The 19,055-nt window shown below is 44.2% G+C and overlaps 1 protein-coding gene across 1 annotated transcript in view; it reads left to right on the forward strand.

Moving 5' to 3' along the window:
- LOC126473535 (UDP-glucosyltransferase 2-like) overlaps positions 1-18,262 on the forward strand; it is a 58,642-nt gene extending 40,380 nt beyond the window's left edge. Inside the window, exons 6-7 of the mRNA XM_050100648.1 lie at positions 15,186-15,405; positions 16,774-18,262. Coding sequence (XP_049956605.1) covers positions 15,186-15,405; positions 16,774-17,050 — 497 coding nt within the window. The 3' untranslated portion in view covers positions 17,051-18,262. The remainder of the gene's footprint in view (positions 1-15,185; positions 15,406-16,773) is intronic.
- The last annotated feature ends 793 nt before the right edge of the window (positions 18,263-19,055 follow it).

Consider the following 19,055-nt stretch of genomic DNA (forward strand, 5'->3'; position numbering starts at 1 on the left):
AAGTGCAGCGCATAGTTAATTCAATATTAATCACTATTTTTATGCATTTGATGTTGATAAGGTGCACATATTAACTTAAATGTTTTGTCTGTATCTTTACGCAAGGAAATTCAACCCACCAGCCACGCTATCACGTCAGCAGTCAGCGTCTCTTATTCGATTGTTTAGTTTCGATATTCGTAAACAGGCTCTCCTTCAGAAAAGATATATACACGAACATTGATCATTTATGTTCTTGTAATATTTGAATGTATTGACATTTATTGCTAAAAATAATTAATAAAAAGAACAAATTATTTATATAATTTCACTAGAGATCGACCTTTACGTATAGAACTGTTCTAGAAAGGAATATACGGGCAAATATAAACAAGCAGTTACGTAGGAACGAGTAGTGCAAAACCCTGGACGTGACTGACAGATGTGGAATAAAAAAATAGCTAGGTACAAAACAGTTACATTTACACCGACCTACAGATTTAACTTAGTTACTGCTATTTCATTTGCCATCTCCAATAAAATATCAAACAAAGAATATCTCAATACGATACTGGACGTGTTACACTCTGCTGTAATCTTGCGGTGTTTCGTACGTTTGTATAATCTTATTTAGATCTTCATCTTCTGCAGTGCCGTCTCTGGTACAATGAAGTCGTGTATTATGCAACAGATCTGTAAAGAAAACCTCTTTCGCATACTCAGTTTGTATCTCTAGTGGACGATACAGAATTTACGATTTATTAGATAAAATCTCGAAAATACGTTCGTTGAATAGTCGCGCACAGCTAATTATGTAACGTCTTCTCGTATATGTTTCTGCAGATGCAAAAGTCTTTGGAAACCGAAGAATCACTGTACTTCCCATTAAGCTTCAATAAAAATGGAGATGAATTTGTAATCGCATCACAAATAGCAAGCAACGCAATGCCAATATATCTCTTGCAAATTAAACACAGTGGTCCGCTCTGAACTGCGTTGGTGATCCTTATCTTCTTTCCAGAGACAGCATCTATACAGGTAGGGATGTTGCTGCTTGCCAAATGTTGCTGCAATATTTTTGTAAAATTCCTCTGTAGGTTTCCATAACCATATGTCGATCGTTTTGCGACATCGGTTACACCAAACGTGGCTCTCTATAGCACAAACAATACTGCAATCATCTCGCAGGTTTAAATCGACAATTTGGTACTCCGAGACTACGTACCAGAAAGTAAGAAGTCTTTTGGTTATTTTAAGATTTTCAATCCCAAGTAAAGGAAAAAAATGTAAAGGACTGCTACTTCTGAGACATAAAGTGACTGAAGAATGAATGAAGCCCGCTCTGCCTCCTAAAGGACCGTCATACATATTTTTTAAACATCTCAACTTTCGTAAAGGGCAACAGAATATGGTGTTATTGCTTCCAACATTGAACATCTTACTGACCCAATGACTGCATAATCACAGCATCAACGCCACCACAAAGTAATCGATCTTGCAACAAGGAAGGAATCCACCGAGATTAAACTGGTTTGGAAATTATTTACGTTCTATTCAGCTTACAGTCATTCCTAAGTGATTTACAATAGATAACTATTCCACACAGAATGCCAAAATAGATATCATTACACCTGTTCATATTTTCAACCTCAAACACGTTTCCACAACTACAAGCAACTTCATGCGATTCTTCGCATTCCCGAGTAAGTAACACTGACCCCAGCAGCTCATTGTACAATCAAGTTCGCGATTATCACTCCATATTCACAGAGGTTCGTCCTTCGATGACTCAACTGTATCCTTAAGACACCACGTCACAAGATTCTAATGGCGCTGAATCACTTCCGTCATTTTCTTACACATACGCATTTAAATGCACTTTAAAAAATTAAGTAGTGTTTGTTCTTTTGTACAGTATAAAAAATTACATGAGCTGAATAACTTTAGAAAAATTATGTTGACAATAAGACGTGTGTGTAATAAACTTGCTGTGGCTAACAACTATGAACTAGGAAGTTGACTCAGGCCTAAGAATAAGGCGGAACAATGGCGTTTAGTGCCTCTTCAACCCCCGTTTGGGTGACTGCCTTGGCGGTAATAAATTTCACTCTGCACATTATTTTGTCAAAGTTTAAGCGTGAAAAAAAAGCAGCACATGCAGTTATAAATTTTCAAAGTTACTTCTCTACGTGTTCTACATCTACATCCACACTCCGCAAACCACCTGACGGTGTGTGGCGGAGGGTACCCTGAGTACCTCTATCGGTTCTCCCTTCTATTCCAGTCTCGTATTGTTCGTGGAAAGGATTGTCGGTATGCTTCTGTGTGGGCTCTAATCTCTCTGATTTTATCCTCATGGTCTCTTCGCGAGATATACGTAGGAGGGAGCAATATACTGCTTGACTCTTCGGTGAAGGTATGTTCTCGAAACTTTAACAAAAGCCCGTACCGAGCTACTGAGCGTCTCTCCTGCAGAGTCTTCCACTGGAGTTTATCTATCATCTCCGTAACGCATACGCGATTACTAAATGATCCTGTAACGAAGCGTGCTGCTCTCCGTTCGACCTTCTCTATCTCTTCTATCAACCCTATCTGGTACGGATCCCACACTGCTGAGCAGTATTCAAGCAGTGGGCGAACAAGCGTACTGTAAACTATTTCCTTTGTTATCGGATTGCATTTCCTTAGGATTCTTCCAATGAATCTCAGTCTGGCATCTGCTTTACCGACGATCAACTTTATATGATCATTCCATTTTAAATCATTCCTAATGCGTACTCCCAGATAATTTATGGAATTAACTGCTTCCAGTTGCTGACCTGGTGTTCAGTATCATTAGAGTGGTGCATAATTAATCAGCATAACATAATATAAATTTTATGCTATGAGAGCAGTATCGTCCAAACGCACATGAAAGGAAGGAAGATCAGGGCTTAATGTTCCGTTGACGACGAAGTCATTAGAGACTCATTAGAGACAGCACCATTCTCGGTGTACCACGTCGCAATTTATGGTCAGCGCAAGACCAGTTGTTGGACCAACCTCGGGATATGTTCACTCGTCACATTAGCCAACGACAAAGTCCCTTTATACCAGCGACGTCTTCACTCCCTCGCCTGTGCCGCGGTTACATTTCGCTTTCTGTGGCGCTAGCTTATTCGTTCGAGTCAACTTGCAACATTGCCTTAGTGGAACTGTATGTTCTAAAATATTCAGAAACTTGCTCACATTCAGTTTTCGTACACCTTCTAATACACTGAAGAGCTAAAGAAACCGGCACACCTGCTTAAAACCGTGTAGGGACCCCGCGAGCACGCAGAAGTGTCACAACACGACGTAGCATGGACTCGACTAATGTCAGAAGTAATGCTGGAGGTAACGGACACCATAAATCCGGAAGGGTACGAGGGGGTCGAAATCTCTTCTGAACAGCAAGTTGCAAAGCACCCCTGATATGCTCAATAACGATCATACGATCATGTATGGTGTTCTGGTGGCCAACGGAAGTGTTTAAACTCTGTGTTTAAACTCCTGGAGCCACTCTGAAGCACTTCTGGACGTGCGAGATGTTGCATTGTCCTCCTAGAATTGCCCAAGTCCGGCGGAATGTACAATGGACATTAATGGATGCAGGTGATCCGACAGAATGCTTACATACGTGTCACCTATCAGAGTCGTATCTAGACATATTGAGGGTCCCATATCACTCCAACCGCACACCCCCCCCCCCCTCCCCCCACACCATTACTGAGCCTCCACTAGCTGTAACAGTCCCCTGCTAACATGCAGGATCCGCGGATTGATGAGGTCTCCATACCCGTACACGTCCATCCGCTCGATACAATTTGAAACGAGGCTCGTCCGACCAGGCAACATGTTTCCAGCCATCATAAGTCCAAAAATGGTTCAAATGGCTCTGAGCACTATGGGACATAACATCTGAGGTCATCAGTCCCCTAGAACTGAGAACTACTTAAACCTAACTAACCTAAGGACATCACACACATCCATGCCCGAGGCAGGATGCGAACCCGCGACCGTAGCAGTCGCGCGGGTCCAGACTGAAGCGCCTAGAACCGCTCGGCCATTGCGGCCGGCCATCATCAGTCTTATGCCGGTGTTGACGGGCCCAGGCGAGGCGTAAAGCTTTGTGTCGTGCAGTCGTCAAGTTTACACAAGTGGGCCTGCAGCTCCGAAAGCCCATATCGATGATGTTCCGTTGAATGGTTCGCACTCTGACACTTATTGATGGCCCACCGTTGGATCTGCAGCAATTTGCAGAAGGCTTACACTTCTGTCACGCTGAACGAGTCCCTTCAGTCGTCGTTGGTCCCGTTCTTGCACGATCTTTTTCTGGCCGCAGCGATGTCGCAGATTTGATGTTTTACTGCATTTCTGATATTCACGGTACAATCTTGAAATAGTCGTAGGGGAAAATTCCCACTTCATCGCTACCTCGGAGATGCTGTGTCCCATCGCTCGTGCGCCGACCATAATACCACGTTCAAACTCAATTAAATCTTAATAACCCGCCATTGTAGCAGCAGTAACAGATCTAACAACTGCACCAGACACTTGTTATATATAGACGATGGCGACCGCAGCGCCGTATTCTGCTTGTTTACATATCTCTGTACTTGAATATGCATGCCTATACCAGTTTCTTTGACGTTTCAGTACAGTAATGTAAAATGAATGGAGACTTATGAATGAGTATGATTAACGATGCAAAAGTACGAATACCGCTAAATAGCAGTTAAGAAAACTTGTGTTTTTAGTAATGAGATTAAGGCAATAATTTACAGTGGTGTTAATGTGAGCTACACACAGTGTAGTCATCACAAACAGTTCGATTTAGGGAAATCAGGCGTACTCGAGAAGCAATTTAGCACTGCGGTTAGTAATGGAGGGCAAATTCAGTAAAAACAAGGAAGCATATCTTGCATTTGTAGACTGCAGAAGGGTTTTCGTTATTTGGAATCGCTTTCAGGTATTTTATTATCAACTACTGGGACAGAAGCCTTACGCATCCTCTTTGTGCAACGCAGACTGCTGTAAAACTTCCCGGCAGATTAAAACTACATGGCGGACCGAGACTCAAACTCGGGACTTTTGCCTTTCGCGGACACGTGCTCTACCAACTGAGCAACCAAAGCACGGCTCACCATCCCCCCTCGCAGCTTTACCCCCGCCAATATCTCATGTACTCCCTTGCAAACTTCACAGACGCCCTCCTGCGAAGCATGCAAGACTAGCAATTCAGAGAGAAATAATACTGCAGAGGCGTGGCTTTGCCATAGCCTGAGGATGTTTCCAGAATTAGATTTTCACTCTGCAGCGAAGTGTGCACTGAAATCAAACTTCTTGGCAGATTAAAATTGTGTACTGGAGCGAGACTCGAACTCAGGATCTTTGACTTTCGCAGGAAAGTGCTCTACCGTTCTGGCCGACAGCATTAGTCGGAATTGAGGGAGTGGTCCAAGAGCCTCGAAGAAGGATACGTATAAAGTACGATAGGGTCACTCAGTCTCGCTGCTGATACACTACTGGCCATTAAAATTGCTAACGAAGATGACGTGCTACAGACGTGAAATTTAACCGACAGGAAGAAGATGCTGTGATATGCAAATGATTAGCGTTTCAGAGCATTCACACAAGGTTGGCGCCGGTGGTGACACTTACAACGTGCTGACATGAGGAAAGTTTCCAACCCATTTCTCATACACAAACAGAAGTTGACCGGCGTTGCCTGGTGAAACGTTGTTGTGATGCCTCGTGTAAGGAGGAGAAATGCGTACCATCACGCATCCGACTCTGATAAAGGTCGGATTGTAGCCTATCGCGATTGCGGTTTATCGTATCGCGACATTGCTGCTCGCGTCGGTCGAGATCCAATGACTGTTAGCAGAATATGGAATCGTTGGGTTCAGGACGGTAATACGGAACGCCGTGCTGGATCCCAACGGCCTCGTATCACTAGCAGTCGAGATGACAGGCATGTTATCCGCATGGCTGTAACGGATCGTGCAGCCACGTCTCGATCCCTGAGTCAACAGATGGGGTCGTTTCCAAGACAACAACCATCTGCACGAACAGTTCGACGACGTTTGCAGCAGCATGGACTATCAGCTCGGAGACCATGGCTGTGGTTACCCTTGACGCTGCATCACAGACAGGAGCGCCTGCGATGGTCTACTCAACGACGAAGCTGCGTGCACGAATGGCAAAACGTCATATTTTCGGATCAATCCAGGTTCTGTTTACAGCATCATGATGGTCGCATCTGTGTTTGGCGACATCGCGGTGAACGCACATTGGAAGCGTGTATTCGTTATCGCCATACTGGCGTATCACCCGGCGTGATGGTATGAGGTGCCATTGGTTACACGTCTCGGTCACCTCTTGTTCGCATTGACGGCACTTTGATCAGTTGACGTTAGATTTCAGATGTGTTACGACCCGTGGCTCTACCCTTCATTCGATCCCTGCGAAACACTACATTTCAGCAGGATAATGCACGACCGCATGTTGCAGGTCCTGTACGGACCTTTCTGGATACAGAAAATGTTCGATTGCTGCCCTGACCAGCACATTCTTCAGATCTCTCACCAATTGAAAACGTCTTGTCAATAGTGGCCAAGCAACTGGCTCGTCACAATACGCCAATCACTACTCTTGATGAACTGTGGTATCGTGTTGGAGCTGCATGGGCAGCTGTACCTGTACACGCCATCCAAGCTCTGTTTGACTCAATGCCTAGGCGTATCAAGGCCGTTATTACGGCCAGAGGTGGTTGTTCTGGGTACAGATTTCTCAGGATCTATGCACCCAAATTGCGTGAAAAGGTAATCACGTGTCAGTTCTAGTATAATATATTTGTCTAATGAATACCCGTTCATTATCTGTATTTCTTGTTGGTGTAGCAATTTTAATGGCCAGTAATGTCAGTAGTGTCAGTGTCGTCGTAACTGCCGTCTGCTTCACGTCTGCTGTGCAGCGAGCTACCTTAATTTAAGTATTAACTGTATTTTTCTTAGTTGTCACTTCTTCTTCCGTGTGTTTTTGCTTTTAGGAAGCTTTAATTGTCGAGTGCCAGTAATAGTGTTCCATAGATTTCGTGTTTGTTTTGAATACAGTCAGAGAGAGTCCCTTTAGTCAACCATAGTGCCAGTAGTGCTAGTGTTTGTTTTCAATACAGTCCAGAGACAGGTAGTGCTTTTTTCATTGTTTTCTACAAGAAGTGGCTAGCAATCAGTTTAGTCAACAATCAGCCGCCTTTAGTGAATTAGCAGTCTAGTTAAAAGTTGATTAACTCTCTACAGTAAATTGATTCCTTAGGATAAATAGGATGTGCGACTGCTGTGTAAGGACGCAGGAGGAGCTGGCCACCGTTCGCGAACAGCTGAGCGTGTTGATGGCCGCGGTCAGCCGTCTTCAGGCTGCTGCCTCGGAGTGTAGCAGCAGTGGGGAGTCTGGTGCGTCGCAAGGTACACCCCAGGTGTTACATGCTTCACCCACTGTCCCTGCTGTCGAGACATCTTCGCGGGTACCGGGCGCGGTTGGGCCACCCTCTCCCCAAGGGGAGCGGCGGGTTCAGCGGCGTTTGCGGCGCACGAGGCGGAGGGTCAATGTGGAGGCTGGCCGTGTGGCATCGCCCGCTTTGCCTGTGAGTGGACATGTGGCTGCTCCTTCAGCAAGGTCCGAGCAGGCACACGGGGGGGGGGGGGGGGGGGGTTATTAGTTATTGGGAGCTCCAACGTTAGGCGGGTGATGGAGCCCCTTAAGGAAATAGCGGAAAGGTCGGGGAAGAACGACAGTGTTCACTCTGTCTGCTTGCCGGGGGGTCTCATCCGAGATGTGGAGGAGGCCCTACCGGCGGCGATAGAGAGCTCTGGGTGCACCCGACTGCAAATTGTTGCTCATGTCGGCACCAATTACTCCTGCCGTCTGGGTTCAGAGGTCATCCTCAGTTCGTACAGGCGGTTGGTGGAATTGGAGAAGGCGGAAAGCCTCGCTCGCGGGGTGGAATCTGAGCTAACTATTCGTAGTATCGTTCCCAGAACCGATCGTGGTCCTCTGCTTTGGAGCCGAGTGGAAGGCTTAAACCAGAGGCTCAGACGAATCTGGGGTGCAAATTTCTCGACCTCCGCTATCGGGTGGAGAAATGTAGGGTCCCACTGAATAGGTCAGGCGTGCACTACACGCCGGAAGCGGCTACAAGGGTAGCGGGGTACGTGTGGAGTGCACATGGGGGTTTTTTAGGTTAGAGAATTACCTCCCTAGACCCGACAAGACGCCTCCTGAGACGCGGCAAGGTAGGAGTAGGCAAAATGCAACAGGGAATAACAATATTAATGTGCTAATAGTAAACTGCAGGAGCGTCTATAGAAAGGTCCCAGAACTGCTCTCATTAATAAACGGTCACAACGCCAATTTAGTACTAGGGACAGAAAGTTGGCTGGAACCAGACGTAAACAGTAATGAAATCCTAAACTCAGATTGGAATGTATACCGCAGAGACAGGCTGGACAGTGAAGGGGGAGGCGTGTTTATAGAGATAAGAAGTGCAATAGTATCGAAGGAAATTGACGGAGATCCGAAATGTGAAATGATTTGGGTGAAGGTCACGGTTAAAGCAGGCTCAGATATGGTAATTGGATGTGTCAATAGGCCCCCTGGCTCAGCAACTGTTGTGGCTGAGCACCTGAAGGATAATTTGGAAAATATTTCGAGTAGATTTCCCCACCATGTTATAGTTCTGGGTTGAGATTTTAATTTGCCGGATATAGACTGGGAGACTCAAACGTTCTTAACGGGTGGCAGGGACAAAGAATCCAGGGAAATTTTTAAGTGCTTTATCTGAAAACTACCTTGAGCAGTTAAACAGAGGACCGACTCGTGGCGATAACATATTAGACCTTCTGGTGACAAACAGACCCGAACTATTTGAAACAGTTAATGCAGAACAGGGAATCAGTAATCATAAAGCGGTTACGGCATCGATGATTTCAGCCGTAAATAGGAATATTAAAAAAGGTAGGAAGATTTTTCTGATTAGCAAAAGTGACAAAAAGCAGATTACAGAGTATCTGACGGCTCAGCACCAAAGTTTTGTCTCAAGTACAGATGGTGTTGAGGATCAGTGGACAAAGTTCAAAACCATCGTACAATATGCTTTAGATGAGTATGTGCCAAGCAAGATCGTAAGAGATGGAAAAGAGCCACCGTGGTACAACAACCGAGTTAGAAAACTGCTGCGGAAGCAAAGGGAACTTCACAGCAAACATAAACATAGCCAAAGCCTTGCAGACAAACAAAAATTACGCGAAGCCAAATGTAGTGTGAGGAGGGCTATGCGAGAGGCGTTCAATGAATTCGAAAGCAAAGTTCTATGTACTGACTTGGCAGAAAATCGTAAGAAATTTTGGTCTTATATCGAAGCAGTAGGTAGATCAAAACAAAATGTCCAGACACTCTGTGACCAAAATGGTACTGAACCAGAGGATGACAGACTAAAGGCCGAAATACTAAATGTCTTTTTCCAAAGCTGATTCAAAAAAATGGTTCAAATGGCTCTGAGCACTATGGGACTCAACTGCTGTGGTCATAAGTCCCCTAGAACTTAGAACTACTTAAACCTAACTAACCTAAGGACAGCACACAACACCCAGCCATCACGAGGCAGAGAAAAAAGCTGTTTCACAGAGGAAGACTGCACTGTAGTTCCTTCTCTAGATTTTCGTACAGATGACAAAATGGTAGATATCGAAATAGACGACAGAGGGATAGAGAAACAATTAAAATCGCTCAAAAGAGGAAAAGCCGCTGGACCTGATGGGATACCAGTTCGATTTTACACAGAGTACGCGAAGGAACTTGCCCCCCTTCTTGCAGCGGTGTACCGTAGGTCTCTAGAAGAGCGTAGCGTTCCAAAGGATTGGAAAAGGGCACAGGTCATCCCCGTTTTCAAGAAGGGACGTCGAACAGATGTGCAGAACTGTAGACCTATATCTCTAATGTCGATCAGTTGTAGAATTTTGGAACACGTATTATGTTCGAGTATAATGACTTTTCTGGAGACTAGAAACCTACTCTGTAGAAATCAGCATGGGTTTCGAAAAAGACGGTCGTGTGAAACCCAGCTCGCGCTATTCGTCCACGAGGCTCAGAAGGCCATAGATACTTCCCAGGGAGATGCCGTGCTTCTTGACTTCCGCAAGGCGTTCGATACAGTTCCCCACAGTCGTTTAATGAACAAAGTAAGAGCATATGGACTATCAGACCAATTGTGTGATTGGATTGAAGAGTTCCTAGATAACAGAACGCAGCATGTTATTCTCAATGGAGAGAAGTCTTCCGAAGTAAGAGTGATTTCAGGTGTGCCGGAGGGGAGTGTCATAGGACCGTTGCTATTCACAATATTCATAAATGACCTTGTGGATAACATCGGAAGTTCACTGAGGCTTTTTGCAGATAACGCTGTGGTGTATCGAGAGGTTGTAACAATGGAAAATTGTACTGAAATGCAGGAGGATCTGCAGCGAATTGACGCATGGTGCAGGGAATGGCAATTGAATCTCAATGTAGACAAGTGTAATGTGCTGTGAATACATAGTAAGATAGATCCCTTATCATTTAGCTACAAAATAGCAGGTCAGCAACTGGAAGCAGTTAATTCCATAAATTATCTGGGAGTACGCATTAGGAGTGATTTAAAATGGAATGATCATATAAAGTTGATCGTCGGTAAAGCAGATGCCAGACTGAGATTCATTGGAAGAATCCTAAGGAAATGCAATCCGAAAACAAAGGAAGTAGGTTACAGTACGCTTGTTCGCCCACTGCTTGAATACTGCTCAGCAGTGTGGGATCCGCACTAGATAGGGTTGATAGAAGAGATAGAGAAGATCCAACGGAGAGCAGCACGCTTCGTTACAGGATCATTTAGTAATCGCGAAAGCGTTACGGAAATTATAAACTCCAATGGAAGACTGCAGGAGAGACGCTCAGTAGCTCGGTACGGGCTTTTGTTAAAGTTTCGAGAACATGCCTTCACCGAAGAGTCAAGCAGTATATTGCTCCCTCCTACGTATATCTCGCAAAGAGACCATGAGGATAAAATCAGAGAGATTAGAGCCCACACAGAAGCATACCGACAATCCTTCTTTCCACGAACAATACGAGACTGGAATAGAAGGGAGAACCGATAGAGGTACTCAGGGTACCCTGCGCCACACACCGTCAGGTGGCTTGCGGAGTATGGATGTAGATGTAGATGAATGTATTTATCTCGAGATAGTCCGTTATTCTCTTCATTGTCTCTTGAACATACGATGATGAGTATGAACAAGAATTGAATCAGATTCCTAATAAAACGGATGGAGTGCTAGCTGATGTACATAAAATGTACATAAACTAAAAGAGCATAAGGTAGCCATGGTGGCTGGCTAAAGGTTATACTTGGACAAGAGACCCTTGAAATCATGGTTGAATGTCGCTGTCTAAGAAATAGAGCAGACAGAATAGGAAGATCCTAGATTGCTATTGTAGCAAGCAGTGCACATGGCCAAAAGGTTTCATTAAAATTAACAGCTGCTAACTTCCCCAACTATAAACTTAAAGACCCAAAAAATATGCGTCATGAGTTATATCTGGGCCACTCCTCTGTAAAGGTGCGAAACCTGGACAGTGAGGCAGACAAAAGAGAAACGATTAAAAGCCTTGACTTTAGGGGAGTCTGTTAAAAATGATAATGATGGCGAATAAGAAACGTAGACATAGTGCAACAGGTTAACGAGATAGAAATGTTAACAAAGAACATGCTGATATGAACAGACAGGATAGTTCGACGTTAATCACGATATGAGTCTTTGATGAAACTGGTAGCTGAAGGGCTCGAGGAAGGAAATAATTGAAAGGGCAGGGCTGGGTATGTGGAAATACGGCAGTTCGTGGTATGATGTGGTATGCAGTAGACCATATCTGGCATTCGACAGAGATGGGAATGCAGTCAATACCAACGTTAGAGGTAATGATCTAAACAACAACAATAACCGAATTCGTGAATAATGAGGTCGCAAATATAGAGGGATACAATTGATAGTTCCAGTTTCTTGGTATAATACTACGAGTATTAAACTGTAATATAGCCACGAGAGCTTCGGTTAGGAAACTCTCAGCCCATCTGTCGTTGACCATCTCCAGTCGTAGATACAGCAAGGGAAGCTAACTCTTCAAAGTACAGGAGTACCCTTCCCAAGGCTACTCAAGATATGCGTCCTTGCTTCTACAGTCATCTCTAGCAGTAATATTGGGGGAATTCACCACAATGGTTATCAACTGCAATTCTTGCATTTCCCCTTTCACTAAGGGAATTAGAACTGGCAGTGAACTTTTGTAATGATATTCGTCCCTTGTGGCTCAGAGATTATTGGTGTATGTGTAAATATATACTGCCAGAAAAACTGTACATCCTTTTAGAGGTTTACAACAGACTCAAGATTTATTGATGCAACAATGCATATGTAGTACGTGAAAAGATTAAATTTACAGATCAGTAGCACCCGCGGTTCTGAGGTGCCTGTTATCGACCCATGCTGCAATACCCGTGTTAGTATGTTGTGTAGCCACCACGGGCAATGCAGGCGCTCACTCTGGTACCCAGTCGATCGTACAGATATACACTACTGACCATTAAAATTGCTACACCAACAAGAAATGCAGATGAAAACGGGTATTCATGGGACAAATATATTATACTAGAACTGACGCGTGATTACATTTTCACGCAATTTGGGTGCATAGCTCCTGAAAAAGCAGTACCCAGAACAACCACCTCTGTCCGTAATAACGGCCTTGATACGCCTGGGCATTGAGTCAAACAGAACTTGGATGGCGTGTATAGGTACAGCTGCCCGTCCAATTTCAATACGATACCACAGTTCATCAAGAGTAGTGACTGGCGTATTGTGACGAACCAGTTGCTCGGCCACCATTGACCAGTCGTTTTCAATTGGTGAGAGATCTGGAGAATGCGCTGGCCAGGGCAGCAGTCGAACATTTTCTGTATCCAGAAAGGCCCGTACAGGACCTGCAACATGCGGTCGTGCATTATCCTGCTGAAATGTAGGGTTTCGCAGGGATCGAATGAAGGGTAGAGCCAAGTGTCGTAACACATCTTAAATGTAACGTTCACTGTTCAAAGTGCTGTCATTGTAAACAAGAAGTGACCGAGACGTGTAACCAATGGCACCCCATACCATCACGCCGGGTGATACGTCAGTATGGCGATGACGAATACACGCTACCAATGGGCGTTCACGGCGATGTCGCCACACACGGATGCGACCATCATGATGCTGTAAAGAGAACCTCGATTGATCCGAAAAAATGACGTTTTGCCATTCGTTCACCCAGGTTCGTCGTCGAGTACACCATCGCAGGCGCTCCTCTCTGTGATGCAGCCATGGTCTCCAAGCTGATAGTCCATGCTGCTGCAAACGTCGTCGAACGGTTCGTGCAGATGGTTGTTGTCTTGCAAACGTCCCGATCTGTTGACTCAGGGATCGAGACGTGGCTGCACGATCCGTTACAGCCATGCGGATAACATGCCTGTCATCTCGACTGCTAGTGATACGAGGCCGTTGGGATCCAGCACGGCGTTCCGTATTACCGTCCTGAACCCAACGATTCCATATTCTGCTAACAGTCATTGGATCTCGACCAACGCGAGCAGCAATGTCGCGATATGTTAATCCGCTATCGCGATAGGCTACAATCCGACCTTTATCAAAGTCGGAAACGTGATGGTACGCATTTCTCCTCCTTACACGAGGCATCGCAACAACGTTTCACCAGGCAACGCTGGTCAACTGCTGTTTGTGTATGAGAAATGGGTTGGAAACTTTCCTCGTGTCAGCACGTTGCAGGTGTCGCCACAGGCGCCAACCTTGTATGAGCGCTCTGAAAAGCTAATCATTTGCATACCACAGCATCTCTTTTCTGTCGGTTAAATTTCGCGTCTGTAGCACGTCATCTTCGTGGTGTAGCAATTTTAATGGCCAGTAGTGTAAATACTGTCCTGGGATACGTTATGCCACGCCTGCTTCACTTGCTCACGTAGTTCAGTAAGAGTTGTTGGTTGACGAGGCACACAAGTCACTTCTCGTCTCATCATAACCACACGTGCTCGATTGGAGATAAGTCCGTAGTTTGTGCTGGCCAGGAAAGGTGCTGCACGTCTTGCAGAGCAAGCTGAGTTTCACAAGCAGTGTGTGGGGGAGTATTATTCTGTTGGAACAACGCATGTCCTTCCTGTTGCAAGAACAGCAAAAGAACAGATCTAATAACATTCTGCATGTATTGAGCCCCCGGTTAGCGTCCCCTCCGGAAACAGCAAAATTCAACGAGTGTTGGCATCACCTACAGGAACACCAAAGTTCAAAGAATGTTGTAGCTCATCGCAGCACAGACCATAAGGCCTGGGGTGGGGTTAGTGTGTGTTGGACGAATGCACTCTACGAGACAGTGCTCACCCGGTCTACATTGTACGCACAAACGACAGTCACTTGCATGTACGCAGAATCCCATTTCATCACTGAAGACCAAGTGATCTCTGATGGCACCAGTCGAGTCGAAGTGAGTGGAAGATGGGTAAGACGTGTACATGGCAGTAGACTCACTGCTAATAACCAGTCCGTAACAGTTCGCGATGATACGTTTGGGTTCACAAGCCATCGTATTCGTGGTCTGGTAGTTGTACGATCTGCTACTGATGCCCTTACAATATGACGATCTTGGTGGGCATGTGTGCTGCGTAGAACTCGTCTATGGGTGTGAGAATCTTCACGTGATCGTTGACACCAGCATCTTTGCACAACTGACGTAGCACCTCCAGTCTGTGTGGCAGTTCCCTGAAAGGACCATCCCAGCAATACGAAGACCACAATTTGACCCCTTTCAAGCTTGCACAGTTCGCTAGAGGAAGTACGAGTGCATCTCCGTGGCGTGGTAGCCTGCTTGATCCACACGTTTGCACAACAATGATCCGTCTGGCTGTGAGCATTCCCTATTATGGGGTAGACGCAGTAGGTACTCAGATAGCTATGCCTCTACGCCGTCTGTTGGCGGACGACGTTGAAACCATTATAAAAGCTGACCGCTTGTGCAACTTCAATAATCTTTTGTTGTTGTCTTTTGCTTTCCAGCACATCCCAATGTCCGTGTGTTCATCACTCAGGGCGGTCTGCAGAGCTTTAACGAGGCAGCCTATCACGGAGTTCCTCTACTGGGGATTCCCTTCTTCGGCGACCAGCAACATAACGTGGCGAAAATGGTCGACGCCGGCATTGGCATTGAGCTGAAATTCTGGGACGTCACAAAAGACACCATTTCGGACGCCATTCTAAGGCTTATTGGGGACAAAAGGTGAAAACAATATCCCTCTAAAATTGTGTTATTATTAGTAGATTCCTAAGTTCACTAATGTTTTATTATTTACATAAAAACGCTGAAGTGAATTTCGTGACAGTTGCTGGAGTTCGGACGATGCAGCTCTGTAGAATACATTTCATAAGTACGACATATGGTGAGTTTTTGTTGAGAAATAACGTTACTGAAAGCTTTTAAATCTGCAGTAGTCTTAATGGATGGGAAAGGAAATGAGAATAAGAGGCTTGACATCTTTATATAGTACAATCGCAGTTAGGACAATCAGAGGCAATGCACTTGTAAAACTAACAAACCATAATCAGCAGTCTACTCGTTTACTGTAGAGTTGAGATGACTGGACCATCTGTCTAGAATTTCACACAGCTTTGGTGTTTTATATGGGAGGTACTTTGGTTGGTGATTTGACGTGATGCAATTTGTATACTACAATATCTTTAAAGTTTTTGTTTGGCACTAAGAAACAAAATTGTTTTACTGGTTTGATAACCAGTCAGCTACCATTTCGAGGATTGAAAATTGGCAGTTTGGGCAGTAGGAGGGTTGCCATGTCACTCAAGACGCTGGTTTCCGCCAAAGGCACTAAGGTGGACAGATAAATACCAGTAACGCTACGACAGCTCTTTTTTTGTAATCTCTAGCTGCACTTTGACATAGACACAAAATCAATGTACTGTGTCTCGTACCATATTCTGAACAATATCACACAGTGTATATTTGACGACGCCAAATCATTTTCACTGGCATTTATATCGTTCAGTAGGCTCGATACCAAGAGACTTACACGGAAGTCAAAGCCGAAAAGTTTCTTGCTCTATATTACCTCAGATATCGTATCGTCTTATATGGAACTGTCCACATGCTCCCTGAATTATTATGAGCACAGCTAATCACATACTTTATTATAAAAGGGTAAATAAAATGGGCATATTTTTTATACTTGCTCATTTTTCTTGCTTCTAAAACATATTGTTTTCTGTTCAGTTTCTAGAAAACTGTGTCCATGGATGAGGAAGGAGGAACTCACTCTAAAAAGTAATTATGTCTTCATAGGGTTTCCACCTTCTGTTACACAGTTGATCGCAACATGACCAGGTTCTTTCACCGTTCCAATCATAAATCCCTAATGCACCAAACTTTATCCCACTCACCTACGTTTTCATATTTTCCACTTGCCCCGCAACGATCACACTTTTAGTCTCATTGATTCACATAGTTTCTCCATGCGACTTACCAAAAGTTAGTTTTCTTGATTTTTCTAGTCACTCTTGAGGACCCAAGTGTGACATATTGTCACTTTTAAGCATCGCAGGAATACTTTATCATCAACCTTCCTTCTTTCAACAGGTTCAGCGAAAACATGAAGCAGTTCTCAGCCGTCTACCGTGAGCATAAGGAAGAGAGCCTTCCTAAAGCCATGTGGTGGATCGAGTATGTACTTCGACATAACGGGGCTCCACATCTGCGCAGTGCAGCGAAAGATCTTACCTGGTACCAGTACCTGCTGCTAGATGTCATTGCCTTCGTGCTGGCTGTTGCAGTGTCCTCTTGTATAGCTCTGTACTGTATTGCTAGGTTCCTCATCTCCAAACTGTTTAAATCAAAGAAAGTGAAAAGTAATTGAGAACCTAATCTTCTGTTATACAGAAGTCTCTTTGCACACTAATTTATTGAGTGTCTTAAATGAAATGGTGGAACTGATACATGCACAATGATTTGTAAAACATTTCTTGAGATTGTGTCACCTGAAATACAATGTATACAACGTTTTGCTCTCATTTGCATAATGTTATAATTGGGAAAACTATCACTCCTAAGAGGCATCAAGCGCATTTCCTCTGGGATTTCGAAAGATTTTTTTTCAATTTCGTGCTTGTAACGTGTAGCTGATGTCGACGCAAACAAATACTCCCTATTATGTCTTTCACGCGGCTCTCAGAGTCAACGGAAAGCGTCGGTTTGCCTCCTGTTACAAACAAAATCATTTTAAAGCCGAATTTTACGACTCCATTCCAGAGAGCTACCCCATATTAGTCTAGTGCAACTTACGTTTTTTTATCGACGTATATTAAAAGGGTCAGTAAAACAGCACGGTAGTCTTATCAGCGACTGGCACGCCACCCTGGCCCATGCTGACTGCTACTGCCATGTAGCAGCACTGCTGAGTCTCTGCTGCAGTAAAAGTTATCTCCGGGTTTTACTGTCCGTGTTAATATCAATGAAACGAAGATTGCAGTAGGCTAATTTGGGACTGCTCTATCGAATGGGCATTAAAATTTAGCTTGAAAAGTGACTTTGTAATATGAAACAAAGCGACACTCTCCGTCGACACTGGGTGTCTCGCAAAAGACATGATGAGCAGTATTTGTTTTGGCTGACTCCACCAACACATATGAAAAACAAAACAGCAAATATCTACCGAAATACCAGAGGAAATTCCGCTGACGAGTCTTAGAAAGGACACACTGTATATATTTTTAGATACTAAATCTAAATGAAATACTTCATCCTTTTCAGGATACTTCATTAAATAAAAACATTCTGAACATTTCGAAATGTGTAGGAGCTTTCTTCGTGTTCTTTCAACTGAGTGAAATCTATTCCCTACAAAACAGCAATTTGCTTATTACCTGAGTATTTTTTTTTTTTTGTCTTTAAGCTAATCAAATAGATAGTTAGTTGAATTAAGTGTACTCATATCACCCAAGAATGAGACCAAAACACAATACAATAACTGTACCTGTGCGAAAGCTGTTGTATGTCCATGTATCGTATAAACAACAAAAGACAAAATGTTATAATTCATATACAGTATTAATAAATTGTTTCAATGTAACTCCTCAAGTTAAGATATTATCAGAATGTGTTTAATAAGGTAAGTATGTCATATTTCCTGGTTGTCGTCTGAACACAGAAATACTTCACACTTTGGTAAAAGTTCTTTTCTTCTCATCTACATTCTAGAAAATTCACGAACACAGCTTAAGTTTGCCAACACAGTAAAGATATCAATTTTCTTTCTTTCTTTCCTTCTTTCTTTCGCTTACGCCACAGTCCCGCAGCGATTGCAGCGTGGGCGTGGTTACAACGGATTTGGCAGTGTTAGTGTTAGGGATGGCCGGATGCCCTTCCTGCCGCCACCTCGTACCCCCAGGATGGAATGAGTGTACCCCAACTGTCTGCGTCTAGTGTAAATCGTGAAATAGTGCGAGCGTGTTTGAAATGTCTGTGACGCATGTAACTGATGCGGAACGTGGGGACCAGCCCAGTATTCACCTAGCGGGATGTGGAAAACCGCCTAAAAACCACATCCACGCTGGCCAGCACACCAGCCCACGTCGTTAATCCGCAGGGCGGTTTCGCTCCGGGGCCGGTGCGCCTACCCGAATCCAAGAAGCAGCGCGTTAGCGCTCTCGGCTACCCTGGAGGGTTACTGTAAAGATACCAATAACAGAGGAGAAACATTGTTAATAAGTTTTTGTGTTAATGATTTGCTTCCCCGCTTACAATATTTAATCCTTGATCATAGCATTGACTGTTTCCTTCATCTTCATATTCTCTTCCTTTGTCCGTTATTGCAACACAAACTATCGATCAAAACTCTCTGGAAACCCTTATTAATACAAAAT

Source organism: Schistocerca serialis, chromosome 4, assembly GCF_023864345.2.
Source record: "Schistocerca serialis cubense isolate TAMUIC-IGC-003099 chromosome 4, iqSchSeri2.2, whole genome shotgun sequence".
In the NCBI taxonomy this organism is placed as follows: Eukaryota; Metazoa; Arthropoda; class Insecta; order Orthoptera; family Acrididae; genus Schistocerca; species Schistocerca serialis.